This window comes from Candida oxycetoniae (assembly GCF_023343755.2).
Source record: "Candida oxycetoniae strain CBS 10844 chromosome Unknown scaffold9, whole genome shotgun sequence".
Taxonomy (NCBI): Eukaryota; Fungi; Ascomycota; class Pichiomycetes; order Serinales; family Debaryomycetaceae; genus Lodderomyces; species Lodderomyces oxycetoniae.
This window is the reverse complement of record NW_026055363.1, coordinates 136,582-157,579: the sequence shown is the minus strand read 5'-3', so window position 1 is coordinate 157,579 and position 20,998 is coordinate 136,582. Positions and strand designations below refer to the sequence as shown.

At 37.7% G+C, this 20,998-nt stretch overlaps 6 protein-coding genes across 6 annotated transcripts; 2 read left to right on the top strand and 4 right to left on the bottom strand. All coding sequences in view use genetic code 12, as the record gives it.

Moving 5' to 3' along the window:
- Positions 1-1,275: 1,275 nt before the first annotated feature.
- Positions 1,276-9,018, top strand: CHK1 (Chk1p; the record flags this gene model as incomplete). Its single annotated transcript, XM_049325375.1, has 1 exon — positions 1,276-9,018. The coding sequence occupies one exon, from the start codon at positions 1,276-1,278 to the stop codon at positions 9,016-9,018; it is 7,743 nt and encodes a 2,580-aa protein (XP_049182540.1).
- Positions 9,019-9,166: 148 nt separating this feature from the next.
- Positions 9,167-9,940, bottom strand: GCF1 (Gcf1p; the record flags this gene model as incomplete). Its single annotated transcript, XM_049325362.1, has 1 exon — positions 9,167-9,940. The coding sequence occupies one exon, from the start codon at positions 9,938-9,940 to the stop codon at positions 9,167-9,169; it is 774 nt and encodes a 257-aa protein (XP_049182539.1).
- Positions 9,941-12,413: 2,473 nt separating this feature from the next.
- Positions 12,414-14,078, top strand: TCP1 (chaperonin-containing T-complex alpha subunit; the record flags this gene model as incomplete). The annotated part of the gene is made up of 1 exon (XM_049325351.1): positions 12,414-14,078. One exon carries the CDS (start codon positions 12,414-12,416, stop codon positions 14,076-14,078), a length of 1,665 nt encoding a protein of 554 aa, XP_049182538.1.
- Positions 14,079-14,299: 221 nt separating this feature from the next.
- PCL2 (cyclin) lies at positions 14,300-15,220 on the bottom strand (the record flags this gene model as incomplete). The annotated part of the gene is made up of 1 exon (XM_049325341.1): positions 14,300-15,220. The coding sequence occupies one exon, from the start codon at positions 15,218-15,220 to the stop codon at positions 14,300-14,302; it is 921 nt and encodes a 306-aa protein (XP_049182537.1).
- A 2,109-nt stretch (positions 15,221-17,329) lies between these two features.
- VCX1 (Vcx1p) lies at positions 17,330-18,571 on the bottom strand (the record flags this gene model as incomplete). The annotated part of the gene is made up of 1 exon (XM_049325330.1): positions 17,330-18,571. The coding sequence occupies one exon, from the start codon at positions 18,569-18,571 to the stop codon at positions 17,330-17,332; it is 1,242 nt and encodes a 413-aa protein (XP_049182536.1).
- An 845-nt stretch (positions 18,572-19,416) lies between these two features.
- ERG1 (squalene monooxygenase) lies at positions 19,417-20,895 on the bottom strand (the record flags this gene model as incomplete). Its single annotated transcript, XM_049325319.1, has 1 exon — positions 19,417-20,895. The coding sequence occupies one exon, from the start codon at positions 20,893-20,895 to the stop codon at positions 19,417-19,419; it is 1,479 nt and encodes a 492-aa protein (XP_049182535.1).
- Positions 20,896-20,998: the final 103 nt, after the last annotated feature.

The window sequence follows — 20,998 nt, the reverse complement described above, 5'->3', positions numbered from 1 at the left end:
TAGTAACTACCACAGACACTATTTCCACTGTCTCGCTCTGCTTTACAGTGGAGATCAAGTGTCACGTCTTATAAATCTCATGCCACATCATTAAAGTCTTTTGTCCTACATACACTTTTTGCTCTAGAATGTAGTTTCGGATTTTGGCGGTTAATAAATCACATTTTGCACCCAGCCTAAAAGAAATTGAAGCAAAAGAAAAAAAGAAAGAAAAAAATTGAGATTGTAAGCTCCACTGTTGAGCAGAACGAGATAGTGGAGATAGTGTCTGTGGCAGTTACTTGTCTCATTCACCTATTATATGACCTAATACTAATTCTGGTCTACTATCTCGCTTTGCTCAATAGTGTAAGTATGTACGATTTGATACTTTTACTAAATTTGTCGACAACTTTGCACAAATTTACAACCGGTGTGTTGAATAGTTGATACCTCTTTGTTGAATAGTTGATACCTCTTTATTTTCATGTCTTCTCCATGAATTGTTAACCCGCCCCCCTCGCCTCCTCCTTCTTTATGCCTTTTGTTTTTAGTGACGCACTATCTATTACATTTTATCGTGCACAGTATTGTAATTGGCACAGAAGAAAAAAGAAAAAATACATAAAGAAGGCTCTTGTACATAATCAAAAGTTATAATTGCTATCAAGATTCGAAAAGTCGATGGAATAGTTTGCTTTTTCTGATTCATAACGGAACTACAAAGACAATTTTAGGTTGTTCCGTAAAAGAGATGCCCTTGTGCGTTTGCGTGTGTGTCTTAGTATGTACGTGTATCTCTATATGTTATGAAACGGAATATGCACCTTTGTTTAGCAAGTATTTGTAAATTTCATCCATAGAAAAAAAGTTGATAGCTAAATTATACATTTTGCGGCTTAAGTTAAAGAAAGTTCCTAGATCGTAAAGTATCTTACATAGGCGTCCAAAGCAGGACAAGTGGGACTGCATAAGGCGCCTTCTCTTAAACAGTATATCTTTTCCTCTATCAAAAAGGTTTATATAGGTGGAATTATCTCATAAAATGAATGAAAACAGGTGGCGAGTAAAAAACGCAGGCACTAGCCATCATCTTGTACCGTCCCTGTTTTTTGGAGCAGGGCATATCTCGAAAGGGAAGATTGCGAGGAAAGCATATCTCGAAAGGGAAGACCTTGAAAGGAATATCTCGAAAAGGCAGAGCGAGATTAGGTTAAAGTGAGAGCGATTGATTGAGAGCGATTAACTGAGAGCAGGTTAAGCGAGAGTTGGAAAAAAGCTTTGTCCTTTCCAGTTATGGAATCTTTCCCAATCTCACCAAGGAGTTCGTTTGATGATTCCATTCCGGTTTCGTCAAACAAAGAAGTTGCTGACAAGAACATAAACGGATACGGTAGCACCCATGAACATGGTCGACAAAGGCGTCGTTCAAGGCCCAGTTTACTGCGAAGATCTACTTTTGAAGATGGTTTAGATTTTCAATTCTCAAGCAATATTTCAATTGCATCATCGCAAACACTGCTAAAGCGCATACCGAGTAAGTTCTCAAAGACTAAAACAACAAATTTGGATAGCGGCTATTCACAGCAGCAGCAGCAACAGCAGCAGCAATTACAAGCTCCGGTAGCGAGCCCCGAACTGGCCAAATTACACAAGGATCTTTCAATAAGTAGTCTTGTCAGTATAACTTTAGATGACTACAATACAGAAAAGACATTAAGTCCCGATGCTTTTGACGATACAATTTCGGTACAAGATTCCAACCCACATCAAAGCATTGCAAATTTGATCGAGGATCAAGATCTGGCCTCTGTGTATTCGTCGCAGGGCAATGGAAGCTTCGACGAGGAAATCGCCTCGTCACTTTCTTCGGAAACTAGAGAAAACGTGGCATTGGGCGAATCTTCTTATCTAAACAACATTGACTATATAAGAGACCATTTGGATTTTCTAAATCAAACTTTGAACATCCGTAAAGCTAAAAGCTTGAATAGTTCATATGCCGATTTTTCAAGTATTTTACCAGAATCTATTCCCGGTTACTCATTAACTAAATTATTCAGTTCTTCTAATCATCGAACAAATATATTGTATTATGGATTGAAAGTTGCACAACTAGAAAACCAGGAGAGACAAGACTATACATGCAAATCGGTGTGTAACTCACCGCTTGAAGTGGGGTCAAAAGTCTTGTTGAGCATTTCAACCAATATCTTGAGAAGCTTGTCACTTTCAAGATTACTCAATGAATGGTACATGGTGTCAGGATTGAATCCTCCAAAGTCTCATTTACTTTGGACAAATGAAACACTAACAAATCAGTACATTACCAATACAGAAAGGCCAAAATTAGATAAAGATAAAATTTATTCTCCTTCAACGTTACCTCCAAATATGCCTGGTGTCTTGTACCCAGTGGAAGTCTTGACTTTTACTATCATCGACGAGCAAGTTGAAGAGTTTCCAAAAAGAAAAACCCCATCAAATTCACAAAAAAGAGTTGCTTTGGTATACCCAGATAACAACTACAAATCGTTTAAGGATTTCGCCTTTACCAATACTGTTCCCGGAACCGAAAATCACGATTCGAAAAATGGCAACGGCGGCGGCGGCGGCGGCAGTGGCAGCGGCAGCGGCGACGGCTCAAGCTCGTTCACCTCATCTGTAAATGAGGGCGGAAGGCGATCTAATGCAAGTGGTAACTCTAACTCTACTGCTAATTTCACACCAACCGAAAGCAGTACTGATAACTTAACTGGGTTATTCAATGGGATAAGTATTATGAATGCAGCCAGTTCAATGAACTCTTTATTCAGTAAACTAGCTCATCAAGTGACGAGTAGTCCAAAAACCCCATTAAAAGTTATTGAAATTGTATCTGATATGATTACTGTTGTGGAAACTTTGGCAACAGTGCATGAACTTGGATTTGTCCACAATGGGTTAACGAGTCAGAATCTTTTGAAATCGGAAACGGATCATAATGATATCAAAATCACAGGCTGGGAATACTCTTTTTCTCATTCGGAAAATTGCTTTTATGGATACCGCAAGAACCATTTAAAATATATTTCTGACCTGATTTCTTATATGTCACCTGAAGTATCAGGAGTGTCCAATATCACTGTTGATTATCGCTCAGATTTTTATTCGCTCGGTATAATAATGTATGAGTTGGTTACGGGTGTCTTGCCATTCCAAAGCGAAGACCCGAATTCGATTATTCGAATGCACATTTTCCAAAAACCGGTTGCTCCTTTCTTACTAGCTCCTGGCTGGATATCCGAAAAACTAAGCTCAACAATAATGAAGTGTTTGGAAAAGAATCCCGCTGATAGGTACACTGACTGTTACTCCTTACTTGCTGACTTGGTTACCATCAAGAATAGCTACATTGGGAAAGTTAGTGCTCTTGGTGAATTGGTCTGGAACTATTGGAAGAAGACAGATGGTTTTGATCTGTATTTGAATAAACAAAAGGTTAAATTCCCAGAAAAGGTGGGACATTTTCCGCTGTTTAACTTTGCCACCAACTTCATAGGCCGTGATGATTTTTACAAAAATGTTTTTGACACTTATAACAAATTGCATGCTGAACGTGTAAATATGCTTTTTATAAGTGGTGAAAGCGGTACTGGGAAAACCATTATATTGAACGACTTGAGGGCAGAGGCTTTCTTCAAGTATGATTTCTATTGTTTTTGGAAATTTTCTTGCTTCGATAGTAGCAGCTCGATATACACCTATCTTTTGGATGGTATCAAAACCATCATTGGGCAAATTTTAGAATGCTCGGAGGAAATTCAAAGTAATTGGAGAAATTTGATTGTCAAGCATATTCCCTTGGATTTGAGCATTTTGTTTTATTTGATTCCCGATCTACGCAAATTGTTGGGCCCAAAATACGTTTCCATTTACCTGCATAAACTGAATGCAAATACTCCAGGTACTCCAGGAAGAGAAGAAAGAACAGCAAGCTTAGAAGTGAAGTTTAGAGGTATTATTAAAGCATTTTACAAAATGATGGGATATCAAGGTTTGACGTTGTTTATTGATGATGTACACTGGTGTTCAGAAGACTCTTGGGCTTTTTTATGTGACTTGTTGACATTTAATGAGAACGAGACTGATGAAAATGCACTTTCTGTGAAAATAGTTGTTACATACTCTACAAATGCCAAGCAGTTTATGGATAATACAAATATTCAAGAGAGGGAAGACAGGTTTAAAAAGTATGTGAATAAATCAACTATTAATCTTCATGTGTTTGATGTACCAAAGATACCGAAGCAAGCGTATGTGCACTGGGTCTTAAACTTATTTGGAGCAAGAATCGCCAATGTAAATCCGAAAAGCATTGCCGCTTCACAACAAACAAGTATGTCTTCAATGTTTGATCAAAAACGTAGTGATTCAAAAAATGGAATCGGAAACAGTTTTGCTACTGAGCGCCAAGTAAAAGATGTGCAAGACTTTTACGAAGTGTCTGAAGGAAATCTCTTGCTTGCATTATACGCTACTAGAATGGCAAGATTTACACAACATTGTTATTATCTGAGTTACCCCCATCATGGCCGACTCATCATTGATAACTTTACACCCAAAAGTTATGGTTGCGATAAAAAAGAGATTGTTGCAAATTATTTGAACTTGGCAACTCTGTCTGAAACAAGGGTGCTACTTGAATTTGCCGCGATCATATCAAATGGATCGGGGTTTCATCTTTCAGACTTGATTGTTGCAGCAGCTTTACCCATTGACGAGGTTTTCCATTTTTTGCAGTTGTTGATAAATGCAGAAATAATTGTGCCTACTAGTACCTACTACAAGGTACCATTTCATTTACTTTGCAGAGACGAATCGCCTTTTGATTTGACTGATAACAATGTTTGGGAGTTAACATCCCATTGCAGCTATAGATTTTTCCATGATTCTATCTGTGCACAAATAATAGAAGATTTGTCCACTAGCGATAAGATCAAGAAGCTTTCCCGACTATGCGCCTTACGGTATTATAAAACAATCACCAAAGAAAAGACGTTGAATATAGGAGGTTATTTGCAAATGGCCAAATACTTTTATCAGTCGTATGAAATTGCTTTACCTAATGAAAAAGAATTGTACATTGAGGTCTTGATTCAGGCTGGGAGATATGCGTCCTCAACATACAATATGAAGTTGGCACAAATGTTTTTTGAAACTGTTGGAGAATTGGTAGATGTTCTTGATTCAAAACGACAATTGAAGTCAACTTTAACAATAGCAGACAACCATTATTATTTCAAGGACTATGAAAAATGTTTGGAAGTTATTGAAACTGCTCAGAATAAATATGGGTTCGACCTGTTGGTTTTTTTGTATCAAATAGTTCGTTGTAAAATTCAGATGGGACAAATTAATGAGGCAATTAATATATGTCTTGAAAACTTTCCGAGATTGGGAATTACCATTAGTGAGGATGAAGAATTGAATCAAATTACTTATGAAAAACTTCGATCAAAGATTCCAATCTCGGTTCCAGAAATAAGAGGTATTTTGAAGTTGAAACCAGTCACAAATGCAAGAACTACATTAATATTCCACTTAATTTGCCAACTTCTTTCATCGCTAGTAATGATGAGAAAAGACGCTGGGAGAAAATTGCTAGTTGCTCAAGGTATGAATTTGATATTCAAGTACGGTTCTACTCCCTTTGCAGCAATGATATTGCTTGACTTTGCATCTGATTTTGTTCGAGAATTTACCTCCTCGGGTCAATTGAAAGCTAAGGAGTTGTGTAAAGTTGCCTTGACACTTGTTAATCGTGCAAAAAATGCATCCTTGTCTTTCACACAAGCAATATATGAAGTTTACGTGTGTACCTTGGCATACTATTTTGAGCCAGTCCCTACGGTACTAAAGTATTTCGAGATTAGTGAAGAGTCAGATCAAAATGACACTCTTTCAACATTTTTAGAATTGAACATATTACTTGGGACAGCAAAGATTTATGTGTTGCTTTATTCTGGTAGATTTTACGAGAAGTCGTACCTGCTCAAGTATCGAAGGACACAAAGACCCAAGATTGGCCTTCTGAAGGAACAAACTTACTTGTATGACTGCGAAGATGTGATATTGGGGTCAACTGGATATGAGAGTTTCCGCAACAAATATGGCCCTAGATTTGAAAACATACCTGAACTTGGTCAAATATCTTACAATGTTGTTTTAATGACGGGATTGATAATCTCAGGGAAATATGACGAATGTTGCGACTTGGTGCTTAATAAGATGCACAAGATTCAGGACCAGTATCCTGTGTTTTTTTTCACGTGTCAATACTACCTAGTTGCAGCTCTTCTGATTACATTTTCTTCTACTTCCACTTTGGAAGTTGAAAAGAAAAAGACTGCTATTTTTGATGAAATACATCGAAAATTTAAATTGTGGTCTGAGACGAATGAAAAGGTATTCCACAGTAAGTTTTTATTTGTCACTGCACTTAAGAATATGAAGCACAAGGAAGCTGAACTGTTATTTGTACTTGATTGCTTTGAAGAAGCTATTGAAGAGGCAATACTTGTTAAAAATTCATTCGAGGTGTGTTGGTTCAGTATTTTTTGTGCAAGGTGGTTGGTGAAAACAAGCCAGAATAAAAGGAGAATTGGCAAGTTTTTTAAAATTGGAGTTGATATTTTGAAAAAGATTGATTTTCATGAGCTTGTTAGAAGTTTGGAAGAAGAATTTGGCAAAGTTTTTAAAAGTGATAGTGTTATATATAATTTGACTGGATTCAATGAAACAATGATAGAGGAGAATCTACAACCACTGGAGCTTTTAGAATCAGACCTCCCGTCAAGTGTTGCTAATAATGTTGACAAAGAGATGTCAATGCAAATGAAGATACGACGGAAAGACCAAAAAGCAGAACATAAAACTGATACCATCACTAACGCGAATACCCCATATGATTTATATGCAACCATCCAAGCATGTCTCGGAATATCTCAAGCTCTTGATGAGAAATCTATCTTGATGGAGTTGTTAACATGCGCCATTAAGTTTGCCGACGTGGGTTATGGAGTTGTTGTTTACAACGATGAGGATGAGCCAAAAATCGTTGCTGTTGGATCTGCTCAACATATATACCCCTTAAAGGAAGAACCTCTCAGCTCAAGAATTGATATTTGTCCGTTCCAGTTGGTACAATACGTGTTGGAGAGTGGGAATACAGTTAATAAAGAAGATGACCATGTAGTGTTTTCCAATAGATTTGGCAAGGATTCGTACTATAATTACGATCAAAGCAGCAGTGTGCTTTGTGTGCCTTTGAAAGGCCAGTTTGGTATATTTGGTGCATTATATCTTGAAGTAGATACTCGAAAAAGCAAAAGACAAGCCATTTTCGATGGAAGGAAAAGAGATTTGTTGAGCTTGTTTTGTTCACAAGCTTCAGTTGCAATGGGTAAGGCAAAACTCATTCGCCAGATGGAGTTGACAAAAATGGCAGCAGAGGATGCCACGGCTGAGAAGGCCAGTTTTTTGGCAAACATGTCGCATGAAATCAGGACCCCGTTCAATTCGTTATTATCGTGTTCGATATTTTTATTGGATACACCTTTGAACTCAACGCAAAGAGAATATGTTGAGGCTATTAAAAGCTCTGCCATGGTCACTTTGAACATTATTGATGGCATTTTAGCCTTTTCGAAAATAGAGCATGGTTTATTTACATTGGACATTGCTGCTTTTTCGTTGAACGATTGTATAGAAAGTGCCGTGCAGCTAGGTGGTGAACAAGTAGTTGATAACGAATTGGAGTTGGTATTTTTCAATAATTGTCCCCAGATCAATACTGTGATGGGTGATATAACGAGAGTTCGACAAATCATTATCAACTTAGTGGGCAATGCCATTAAATTTACAACACAAGGACACGTTATTGTTAGTTGCAATGCAATTGAGCTTACCAGTGATCGGTACGAGATTGTGATTTCTGTAGAAGATACGGGGATTGGTATTCCCAAGATGTCACACAATAAAGTTTTCGGTGCATTTTCGCAAGTTGACGGTTCTTCAAGAAGGGAATATGGAGGATCTGGATTAGGTTTAGCCATTTCTAAGAAACTAGCTGATATCATGGGAGGCGATATAAGATTTGAGAGTCAAGAAGGCGTGGGAACTACTTTTTATTTCAATGTTAGTTTTAATGTGAAGCTATTTGACAAGCCCGAGATTGAGTTGCCTGGCAAAAAAGCATTAATCATTAGCAAATTTGAATTAACAAGTGAGAGCTTAAAGAATATGTTGAGCATATTCAAATTGGACACTGTGAACTCATTAAGCGTAAAGGAAGCAAAGGATATACAAGAACAGGATTATTTGTTTATAAGTATGGATGAATTTGATGATTTTGTCAAGTCCAAGAATCGATTAAAGAAAGATGTCAAGATTGTTATTTTAGCTCAGTTTGGGAAGCCATTGACTGGTGAATCAGCAAAATACGAAGCGTTATTATGTCCGTTCCAAAGAGAGCGAGTAATTAGACTACTTAAATGCGAGGGTGAAGTCAAAAAAGAAGAGCAGCCTAGTGTTGCGATAACAGCCAAATTGGCCGATGAGTATCCATTGCGAATATTGCTCGCCGAGGACAACTTATTAAATTACAAAGTTGCATTGAAATATCTTGAGAAGTTGGGATTCAAAGCTGACCATGCTAAGGATGGTGTACAAGTCTTGGAGAAGTGCGATGCATTATTAGAGAAGAATGAAAAGTACGATGTCATTTTAATGGATATACAAATGCCTGCAAAAGATGGTATCACAGCTACAAAAGAATTAATTGCCAAGTATAAGAAAATGGGCCAGGAAGATTATATACCAAAAATTGTGGCATTAACTGCAAATGTGGCTGGTGACGACAGAACCAAATGCATTGAATGTGGTATGTGTGATTTCATTTCCAAGCCAATCTTGCCCAATGAATTAAAACGCATTTTGACGAATTTGGGGAAGCTGATAAACGAAAAAAAAAACAAAACAAAAAGAGGAAAATCATAAGATTTCTGTAGTATAGAATTTTTTCTTTTAGTGGTACATTATTCAATAGATAGAGAAGGTACTTGACAAAACATAACTTTCAACCTCACTCGCTCTCTCTCAGTTAGCTCTCTCTCTCTCTCACGCACTGCCTTAATCATTTTTCCTTCTAATTGATATTTACTTTGAAATTCTTTTTGAATTCCTGAATCGCTAAATAATCTTTAATTCTAGCTTCTTGCCATTTCTTCTTGCTCTCCTTTATTGCATCTTTTTGTTCTTGGGGAATTGAATACTTTTCTTTTTCTTCATCAGTCAACGATTTCCATTTCAATGCAACTGCCTTAAATCTGTCATTTGCAGGTTGATTTTTGTCAATAGTCTGCTGAACGAAATTGTTGTAGATGGCGCTTGGCTTGAGGTCTGGTTTTGGTGTCAACATTGAAGCTATTTTAGCGTTATAATCGTTAGCGGCCTTGACGTATTTAGCCTTTACATCTTCGGGCAAAGCCGTGTACTCCTTGTAAGCTTTATCGACTCTCATTTTGGTTTGCTTTGCAAAAAGGGAGAAAGGTTGGCATCCTGGAGGATTTCTGAGAGCTTTCTCCAATAAGGCTTTTTCTCTCTTTGCAGAAATTGCCTTGACTTTAGCTTGCTTGGCCTTGAGTTGTTTAGCAAGCTTCAGTTCTTTGGTTTTTGCCGCCTTGAGTTTCTTCTTCAAATTTGCCTTTTCGCTCGACTTCTTAGAAGAAGAAGTCAGTTTCTTTGTCTTTTGCTGTGTATTTGTCTTTGTCTTTGTCTTGGATGCTGCGGCTTCGCTGACTAAGGATCTAACACCAAACAAGGAGGGTTGGATGAAATAGCTGCTTCTAGCAATTAAAGGTCTTGAAACAAAGTTCGCTAACCTCAATTGCTTAAATGGTAATACTAACAATCTAGTCATATCAGAAACTGTTCACTAAAAGACGAGGGTCTCTAAGAATGGTTGGTCACTAAGATGATCAACTTGCTATCAAGAGCTGGTGTGTCGACAAAAGAAGTTATATAAATGGTGTAAAAATTGTTTACCTTTTGGTTTCTATGTGTGCGGATTCTTTTTTTGTTCCAATTTCACGACCAACAATTTGGTGCTAAAATATGAGAGTTTTAGAGGGTCTCAGGGAGGCATTGGACGGAGGCATTGGAACGAGGCATTGGAGATTGTTGATGGGAGGAATGTGAAAAATATAAGGGACGGAGAAATGGAGGAATGAGAGGAATCAAAGAATAAGAAGAACGGAAAGAAAGTTGTATATGAGGTATTTCAATACTTTAATGAAATTTAATGGAGTTGTTTTGTTTTTTTTTGAAGAAGCTTATTGTTTTGTTTATCTGTTTTTAATCTAGGTTGTCTATCTGCAGTGCAGGAAGCAGGTGGAGCTTGCAGATGGAGGTTTTCTTTAGGTCTTCCGCGATGTTAATAGAAAGAAGAGTTATATTGGTGCATTGGGTGCAAAAGATGTTTTTTCTCAAAGAGGCAATTTTTCTAGCGAGTAAACCAGTGCTCTAATTTGCACTAATTTGCTTCTAAAATGCTGTTAATCTACTTCTAATCTTCTAATCTACTTCTAATCTCCTAATCTACTTCTAATCTGCTTTTAATCTGCTACTACTCGATCAACAGTTTTTCAGTATGTTTGGTTTTTCAGTTTGTTTGTTTTGCAGAGCTTCATTACCTCTAATCTTATCGTAATTTATCCTGAACTGTATTTAGTGTAGTGGCTTTATTTATTAATGATATTTTCTGTGTAGATGCCATCATTTTATTACTTATTAGAGCAAACGAGTCTACTCTCTAAACTAGAGGAGCGAGCGAGTATACTTCCTACTCCCTACTCTTCTCTCTACTCTACTCTACTCTCGACTCTCATTCTCGACTCTCTATAGACTAGTTTCTATCTACTCTCTTCTCTCTATGGTTTATATCTACACTCTATAGCATAGTCTCTATCTACTCTCTCTGAATACTCTCTCTAAATACTAATCTCTCTTTATATCACTCTATCTACACTCCATCGACTAGTTTCTATCTACTCTCTCTATCTACTCTCTCTATCTACTCTTTCTATCTCCTCTTTCTATCTACTCTTTCTATCTTATCTCTTTTTCTATCTTATCTCTTTTTCTATCTTCTCTCTCTTCTTTCCATCGACTAGACTCGCTTCGCTCGTCTAATCGATCCCAGCTTTATAGTACTCTCTCTTTCTCTCTATGGACTAGTCCCTCTCTTTCGATTAGTCTTTATCTACACTTTATCGACTAGACTCGTTTTACTCGTCTAGTCTAAAGCACCAAAACACTGTTGCGGAAATCGCCTTCTCCCAAATTCCTTACAACTAATTAGGTAATTATCGCCCATCAATATTTCAAAGTGTCCAAATCCGTATCAAGATTAGAAACAAATTTCAACAATTAACTCTATTACCATTCTAGAGAGTATGCAGACACTATCGAGCAGGGCGAGATAGTGGAGCGACACTTTGTAGCTTGTTACAACCCGTAAATTCTTCTCTCCCTTCTACACCTCTTCTCCCTTCTACACCTCTTCTCCCTTCTACACCTCTTCTCCCTTCTATACCTCTTCTCCCTTCTACACCTCTTCTCCCTTCTACACCTCTTCTCCCTTCTACACCTCTTCTCCCTTCTATACCTCTTCTCCCTTCTACACCTCTTCTCCCTTCTACACCTCTTCTCCCTTCTACACCTCTTCTCCCTTCTATACCTCTTCTCCCTTCTACACCTCTTCTCCCTTCTACACCTCTTCTCCCTTCTACACCTCTTCTCCCTTCTATACCTCTTCTCCCTTCTACACCTCTTCTCCCTTCTACACCTCTTCTCCCTTCTACACCTCTTCTCCCTTCTACACCTCTTCTCCCTTCTATACCTCTTCTCCCTTCTACACCTCTTCTCCCTTCTACACCTCTTCTCCCTTCTACACCTCTTCTCCCTTCTATACCTCTTCTCCCTTCTACACCTCTTCTCCCTTCTACACCTCTTCTCCCTTCTACACCTCTTCTCCCTTCTATACCTCTTCTCCCTTCTACACCTCTTCTCCCTTCTACACCTCTTCTCCCTTCTACACCTCTTCTCCCTTCTATACCTCTTCTCCCTTCTACACCTCTTCTCCCTTCTACACCTCTTCTCCCTTCTACACCTCTTCTCCCTTCTATACCTCTTCTCCCTTCTACACCTCTTCTCCCTTCTACACCTCTTCTCCCTTCTACAAACCACAAGGAAAAAAGATGAGGCAAAAAAAATTGACTTTTCAAATAAAGAGAAATTTTTTGAAAAGTTTTGAGAAAGTTTTAACAAGTTTAATAATAGTTCCTTTTGATAACTTCAACACACACGGGTTTTAGTTGCTCACTTTTGTTTCAATGTTAACAGCAGCACGTCTGGATACCTTATTTTTAGGAGCACAAAAGATCAGCGGCGACGATGTGCGCCAGCAAACAATGTTGGCTGCTCAAACAGTTGCTAATGTAGTCAAATCATCACTTGGACCTGTCGGGTTAGATAAAATGCTAGTTGACGATATTGGGGACGTTACAGTGACCAATGATGGTGCAACTATATTGTCGCTATTGGAAGTGCAGCACCCAGCTGCCCAGATTTTGGTGGAATTGGCGCAACAACAAGATCGTGAAGTTGGCGATGGAACTACTAGTGTTGTTATAATTGCCGCTGAACTATTGAAAAGAGCCCATGAATTGGTGAAAAGTAAGATCCACCCTACTACCATCATAAGCGGCTACAGATTGGCTTTGAAAGAAGCTATAAGATACATGAATCAGTCTTTATCACAAAATGTAGAATCCTTGGGTAAGGAAACATTGGTCAACATTGCAAGAACATCAATGTCCTCAAAGATTATTGGTGCAGATTCCGATTTCTTCAGCAAGATGGTTGTGGATGCAATGTTGGCTGTAAAGACAACTAATGGAAAGGGGGAAGTGAAATACCCCGTTAAAGCTGTTAACATTTTAAAAGCTCATGGTAAATCATCCTTGGAATCGGTATTGGTCGATGGCTATGCCTTGAACTGTACTGTAGCATCACAAGCTATGGTCAAGCTGATAAAAAATGCCAAGATTGCTTGTTTGGATATCAATTTACAAAAAGCAAAAATGGCTATGGGTGTTCATATCAACATTGAGGACCCCGATCAATTGGAAGAAATTAGAAAAAGAGAATATGGAATAATAATTGAAAGAATACAAAAAATTTTGAGTTCTGGTGCTAATGTGATTTTCACAACCAAAGGTATCGATGATTTGTGTTTAAAAGAATTTGTTGAAAATGGATGCATGGCAGTTAGACGTTGTAAGAAGGAGGATTTGAGAAGAATAGCTAGAGCCACGGGAGGTACATTGGTGTCATCCTTGAGTAATTTGGAAGGTGAAGAAACTTTTGACGCAAGCAATCTAGGTCACGCAGAAGAAGTCCAGCAAATCAGAATCAGTGATGATGAATGCATTTTGATAAAAGGTACGAAGCAACATACATCAAGCTCAATCATTTTGCGTGGTGCCAATGATTATTCATTGGACGAGATGCAAAGATCCATACACGATGCATTATCAGTTGTTAAGAGGACATTAGAAAGTGGAAATGTTGTACCAGGTGGAGGAGCAGTTGAAACAGCATTGAATATATACTTGGAAAACTTTGCTTCAACTGTTGGGTCAAGAGAACAATTGGCTATATGGGAATTTGGTGCTGCATTATTAGTCATTCCTAAAACATTAGCAATAAATGCTGCCAAAGATGCTTCAGAATTGGTGTCTAAATTAAGAACATATCATGCAATGGCTCAGATGGCAAAGACGAGTGACGAAAAGAGGCAAAAGTATAAGAATTACGGATTAGACTTGATCAATGGGAAAGTTGTAAATGAGGCCACTCACGGTGTCTTGGAACCAACAGTGTCCAAGATCAAATCTTTAAAGTCAGCATTGGAAGCATGCGTATCGATTTTAAGAATTGATACAATAATTGAAGTTTATCCCGAGCCGCCAAAAGAGGATCCACATGATCATTGAGAAAATAGAAAGAAAGAAAAAAAAGGAAGAAAGTGTATAGTAGATAATAGTATATTAATTCTGCATATGTAGTCAAACCTGCAAAAACAACCAGAAACCAAAAGCTTAAAACCAAACACCAAAAACCAAAAAACCAAAAAAAAAAACAACTAAAAACCAAAAGCCATGAAATAAATTGAAATGAATTGAAAATGAAAAAAAAAAAACACTATTGAGGGTGATTAAGATACAACACGACTGGGTGAAGATGATAATAAACTCATCATTGATCTCTTCTTTTTTATAGCAGGAGCTGTATATTGGTTATGATGCTCTAAGTTCAAGTTGTTGATGGATTTGTTAGACAATGGCATTCTCTTGGAAGTTGTTAAGCTTGGTCGATCTTCGTTATAACTCGATACTGAAGTAGATGAAGTTGAATTGCTTAATGATAAATGCGAATTTAAGGAACTTGTTGAGGTAGACTTTGAAGACCCCTGTAGGGAATAATTTGAAGGTGATGAAGACAACAGCAGCGATAACGACAGATTGCTATTAACTGATTGTTTTTGGGATAATCTGTAATAACCGATCCGCTGCAACGATTCCCATTCTTGTTGCCGTAATAAATGAGATTTAATTTCAGTAAGAAAAGGTTGTAGCATTACAATCAACTCGTGCTCTTTGATATTAATATTCCATTTTAATATACTCATCAACTCGCGTTCTGCGAGGTTCACTTCATCGAGTGAAAGTAAGCCATCAGTGTATTTTGTCCAATGTTTGTTCAAGGGAGAACTATCGTTCAATGTCTTTGCAGCAACAATCAACGCCGATAAAAAGATACGATGCCTTGTTGTTTCCATACCCACGGCATTTGCTGGAAGATAATTTCTCAATTTATTAAGGTATACAAGGGTTGCCATTAAGGTTGGAGTTTGAACATTGGAATACTTGATCAAGTTCTTGATGAAATTCGTTAGCGAAATTGTTGGCTTCTTGATCAGTATTATTTGTTGAGTTGATGTTGTAGTGCATGGAATGTAGGACCTAGCAGCTGGTTTAATTTGTATTATTGAATTCGTAGTAGCCACGAGGAAATTGATCATATCTAACGATACTGGCTGTCTCGAAAAGATTCTTAAAGCTTCCCTATCTGTCATTATGAAATACTCAGTAGTGAATGAAATACTCAGTAGTGAATGAAAACAGGAGGATTTTACGCCTCTAGTTGCAAAATAATAAGAAGAGAGAATTAGATTGCAAATTGGTAAAAAAAAAAAAAAAGAGTCACTTGTAACTTTGTAAAAAGTAGTACAATTTATATGATGAGCCAAGTAACCAATGCCAATGCGTTGTGAACAGGAAGTCCCAGTATATCAAAAGATAAGCTAGGAGGAGCTTCCAAAAAAAGGATCTTTCCATGCTCTTTTTATTTCACTACTTAAACAGGATTTTCCAACTCTTCTTCTTATAAAATAAGGTTCGATATGTTAGGTCTCATTTCCCAATTGGGAAATTAAATTTAATTACTGCGAAAAATCACGAACATTACACAAAAGCCAAAAAAAACATTTATAATAATATAGTTTTTTTTTTCGCGTTTTCCTAAAAAGAAGAAAATGGGAAGGAGATTGACGCCCAATTAATTGGGCGTCATTCCTTGTTGAAATTTTTCGTTTTGTATACACCTAAACGTCGGGTTCTCGGTCGAGTTGCTTTTCGAAAGGGGGAAGCTAGGGAAATGGTAATAAATTGACGTTCCATGATTTAGAATAGTAGAACGCCATTTTTTTTTGCCTAGGTGCAAAACGGATAGACAAAGAAAAGGGAATCAACACGCTTTTTTTTTGAACTCGTGTCCTTATCCTACACAACCACCATCTCCTCCTTCTCCTCCTGCAATACTGCTACTTTTTCTTCTTCTTCTTCTTCTTGTCATCAGGTTACTACTGTATGATTGTCTATTGTATGAAAATAGCATTTTTATATTGAGAGTAGCTGAGAATGGTTTTTTTTTTTTCTTCTCTGTTTTAATGTCCCATACATTCTCAGTAACAAGCAACAATTAATAATAAAACAAAGAGTTGCTTGTTTAACAATAGAAAATTACAACTACTCTGGTGAAACTCAAATTGGACCCATTGACTTCACTTGACCCAACTGATCTCAACCTGACTCAACTGATCTCAACTATACAGAGTTTCAAGTATATTTCTTTTTTTTTTTGTCTACTGTGACCTTGTTTCAATGTGAGGAATGTAAATATACGTTTCCTAATACCTGGTAGTGCTTTTACGTATCTGGTAATGTTCTTATTTTCTCTGGCACAATGTAGATGGAGGAGGACTCACGGAGAAAAAAATGTTGGTTGATCATTTACGTCGAGTGATTGACAGAACTTAGCAACAAGTTCAGCGTAGTTAGTCAGAAAGGGGAAAAAAAAAAAACTATGTTCTACAATACGACTTGTTGAAGCATGGTAATGTTCATCTCGTATCATATTGTATACTAACAAAGGATACCCACGTTTGAATTATAACTCTTGTGATAATATCTCAGTTGCCTACAAAAGTTAGAGGTAGTGTTGCTGGGCAGTAGTGTTGTTGGACGTAGCGTTGTTGAAGACAGCATTGTTGATGACAGTGTTGTTGAAGACAGTGTTGTTGAAGACAGCGTTGTTGCCTTGTACTGATTACATACATACATACAGTAAATGATTTTCAAACCAAAAGCGGATATTTATTGAATAAAAAAGTCATTTATTACTTGCCATTACTATTCAACCCCCATTACTGCCTCCTGACTGCCTCTTGACTGCCTACTAATTGCCTACTAATTGCCTCTTGACTGCCTCTTGACTGCCTACTAATTGCCTACTAATTGCCTCTTGACTGCCTACTAATTGCCCTAGTAGGCAGTTTACTACCCCCATTCAGTGCGTCACATCCCCACCTCCTTCCCCTTCCTCCCCACACACACACACAATTACCTGCTCATTCAATCGTTTTCATTTCGTTCTCGTAATAGTTTTTCTTAAACTTCCTATTCTAGTTCTACAAAGACGACGCTTTCATCAAGAGGTCTTAACAGAGCCATTCAAGGGAAGGAAGAAAAAAAAAAAAAGAAACTTTTCGTAAACACGTATCTGTAGATATAACTTAAATTGTTGGGGCAAGTATAGTGTTCACACCTTCGAGCTCTTGCTCTTGCTCTTGTTCTAGTTCTAGCTCTTCATCTTTCTCTCCTTCTCTCTACTTAGAGAGCTCCACTCATAAGCCTGCTTGATCTGGATAATAAAAGAAGGCCAACGCAATTATCAAATAAGTGCTCAACAACATAGCACCTTCTAACCAATTACTCTCTCCATCCAAAATCACCAAATTAGTTATGAAAATACTAACAAATAATATAGCAGTTTCAAAAGTCGAGAAATAAAGCGACATTGGCACGTCAATTGCCCAGCCAATTAACACCATAAATGGAGTGACAAACAATGCAATCTGTAGTGAAGATCCAACAGCAACACCAATGGCCAAATCCATTTTATCTTTCATAGCAACAATGATTGCAGTGACATGCTCAGCAGCGTTGCCTACTATTGGAATGATAATCAAACCGATAAATGTCTTTGAAAGTCCTGACTTTTCAACAGTTTCGTCGATTGAGCTGACCAAGGTATCTGCTGATAAAGAAACCAATATTGTTGTTAACAACAAAACGGTCAATCCTCCAGTCACTGATAAATGGTCGTTTGTTTCATTTTTATTTCCAGTAATTATATCGTCTGATGAATCATTTTGATTAATCAACCCTTCTGAGTTTGACTCTTCAAATAATGACTTGTGCGTCTTTAATGAGAATAACAAGTAAAACAAGTAGATAATGAGTAGTATCACCGAAACACCCCTCGACAAGTTCAAGATCAAATCATCGGTGCTACCTGGCTCTGGAAATGTGCCATTATTCTTCTTTGGTTGTGGTAAAGAAGCGTGGAAAGCAGCAGGAATCAACAACGAACTTGTAGCCAATGCCATTAAACTTGACATAGTCTGAGCTACGGTTTGATTAAATGTTTGTTGAACTCTAGTGATTCCACCAGCAACAAAACAGCAACCAAGAACCAATAGTAAATTACTCAATATAGATCCCAACATTGAAGCTTGTACGATGCGAACTTGGTTACTCTTCAAAGCAATTATAGAAACAATCAACTCCACAGCATTACCAAATGTCGCATTCAACAACCCTCCTACTGTTTGCCCAACATGTTCACTTATTTCCTCCGTTGCATATGCCAATATAGACGCCAATGGTATAATAGCAAGGAAATTGAGCCAAAAGCGAGCAGTCGCACTCCATTCCAAATATCCCGAAAATAAGCCCAAAGGAACAAACACTAATAGATAATTGACGGGAGAAGATTTGATGGTTAGTTTAGTGTACTTTGCAAAATTTGATATGACATTATGTGATGTCTCACGAGTAGCGCCTAACAATGGTAAATCACTCATGATTATGTATATGTATATCAAAGATAAAGAAAGTTTGATGAGTTGGGTGGGAGGTAACTAAAAAAAAAAAAAAGAAAAAGTATTAGAGGCTTTGGGGGGAGGGGGGAAAAAAAGGAAAGTTATTCTTTATACAATGAATGAGAGACGATCGAGAAGAGTTGATATCAAAAGAAATTTATGTGGGAAATGATAGCTATCTATATCATTAATCTTAGTTGCTCTGAAATTTCAATAAAATTTTATCGCTTACATCTGAATGTATCGTAAGATTGCAAATTATGCCATATTTATTTTTTGAGTGAGTAAGTGAGTGAGTGAGTGAGTGAGTGCGAAAGTGCGAAAGCTTGAACGGTCATAATGGCACATTCATGTCTATAACACAATGGGATAGATAAAGAGTGGCATATGCTGATTTAGTTTCACGATGCAATTTTACAAAGACTGAAATAATGAAATAAAGGGTCAACAAGGAAGTTCAAAGCACCACCATCACTATCGAGCGAAGCGAGATAGTGGTGCAATCAACCCGTAGTGCAACACCAACACCATCACTATCGAGCGAAGCGAGATAGTGGTGCAACACCAATACCAACACTATCTCGCTTCGCTCGATAGCGTAACTGTAAATTCTATCTTGTAACCAACAACAAAATTTTAACCGCATCACATCACTTACCTCACCCCTTTCCCCCTCCCCCATCCCCCTGCTGTCTTTGTACAACTTTTACAGCTTTACCAATAAGCTTATTCGTTTTCGCAATATATTTTGGCACTTTTTTCATTCAAAAATATAAAAAAATATATAAAACATGCCTTTTGATATATAGAGCCCCGCCCCAGTCTTTTTATCTTACAACCTCAGCCCACAAGTATGGAGTAAATATGGCAACAGCAGTAAAAAGGACATCAAATGCTTCCCACAAGGCAATTGGAAACTCGACTAGTCCCCTCCTCTTGAAATTAACATAAATGGAGTAAAATGCAACGCTGAAAAAATGATTAAACAATAGCATGGGGAATGGTAACATACCACTAAGTAATCCAATTGGTCCCGAAACACATTCTCCGCCTCTCTTGAAATACTCAAAACAACCCATTTGTAAAATCTGCAATGCGTTTTTATCAGCAGCAAAAAGCGAATACAAGGCAATAGACAATGTATTGATCACTGCATCCAAATTCTTACGCTTACGGTGGAATATCGACATCTTCTCGTTGATCAATTGGTGATCAGAAAAGTCTTCAACATTATGTGGATTTAACAACTTTGCTAATAAAACTGCATCGTTGAGCCCTACTGTCATACCTCCACCTGTTAATGGGTGTCTCATGTTCAATGAGTCCCCCAAAAGAATAAATCCATTTTGTTTCCCCTGTTTCATAGCTGACAAATATTGGTTAGGCATAACTCTAAATTTCCTTTCTTCTAGAGCCTCTACAAATGAGGGCACTGTTTCCTTTGGTATTGCTGGTAAAACCTCATTTTTCAACGTCTTGTATATTTCGTCGTTTGCTGCAGATGGTGCTTTTGCGGATCTAAAAGCACAAAGTACTCGAGTCTCAGTGGGTGATACCCGATAAATCAATACCGGTGCATGTTTACCCAAAAGAACGTGCCCTTTGTTGTTTGCAGGTAACTTGGCATTCTTCAAATAAAGTCCCACAAAGTGCGATCCAATAACAGGTACATTGTCCGGGCTCAACTCCTTTCTAAACTTTGAATAGATACCATCACAACTTATAACTAACTTCCCATTATAATTAACAACCCCGTCTTGCTTGCTCTTGGCTCTAACTCCAATCACAGTATCAGGATCGTCCTGATCTCGCAAAATCTCGGTCACTGTAGCTTCTACCGCAGTTACATTTGGTTCATTCTTACATATGGCTCTTAAATTTTGCAAAAAATCCCCATGGTGGAACGCAACACCACGAACTCGCTCATCTTCATCCCAAGCCTTCATATCAAGAGTCGTGTCCAGCTCTAACTTTTCATTTTCTGCATTGGCAACATTGTGTATTGGTTTCATTGGGTTTGTCACTTGAGCAACCTCCTTAAGTGGATAGTCTATACTAAGCGAATGGTTGAAATATTGAATATAGTAACCAGTACATTCAATAGCTTCAATATTGTTTACAGCCTTCACCATTCCCAATTCTCTCAATGCCTTGATTCCTGCTGGTTGCATCAACTCCCCAACTATTCTGTCTGGCTTAGACCAATCTCTTTCTACAATGAGAACTTTTCGTCCTTGTCTAGCAAAGGCGGTAGCAATACAGGGTCCAATTACACCCGCTCCAATAACGATAGTGTCATACTCCATTTTTCAATATTCCGCTTGATCTAAACGACTAAACCCGTCGCGTGTGCTAGTGAAAGTTTTGGAAAACTAATTAAAAAGCCCGAATTAATGGGTTGGTTATATA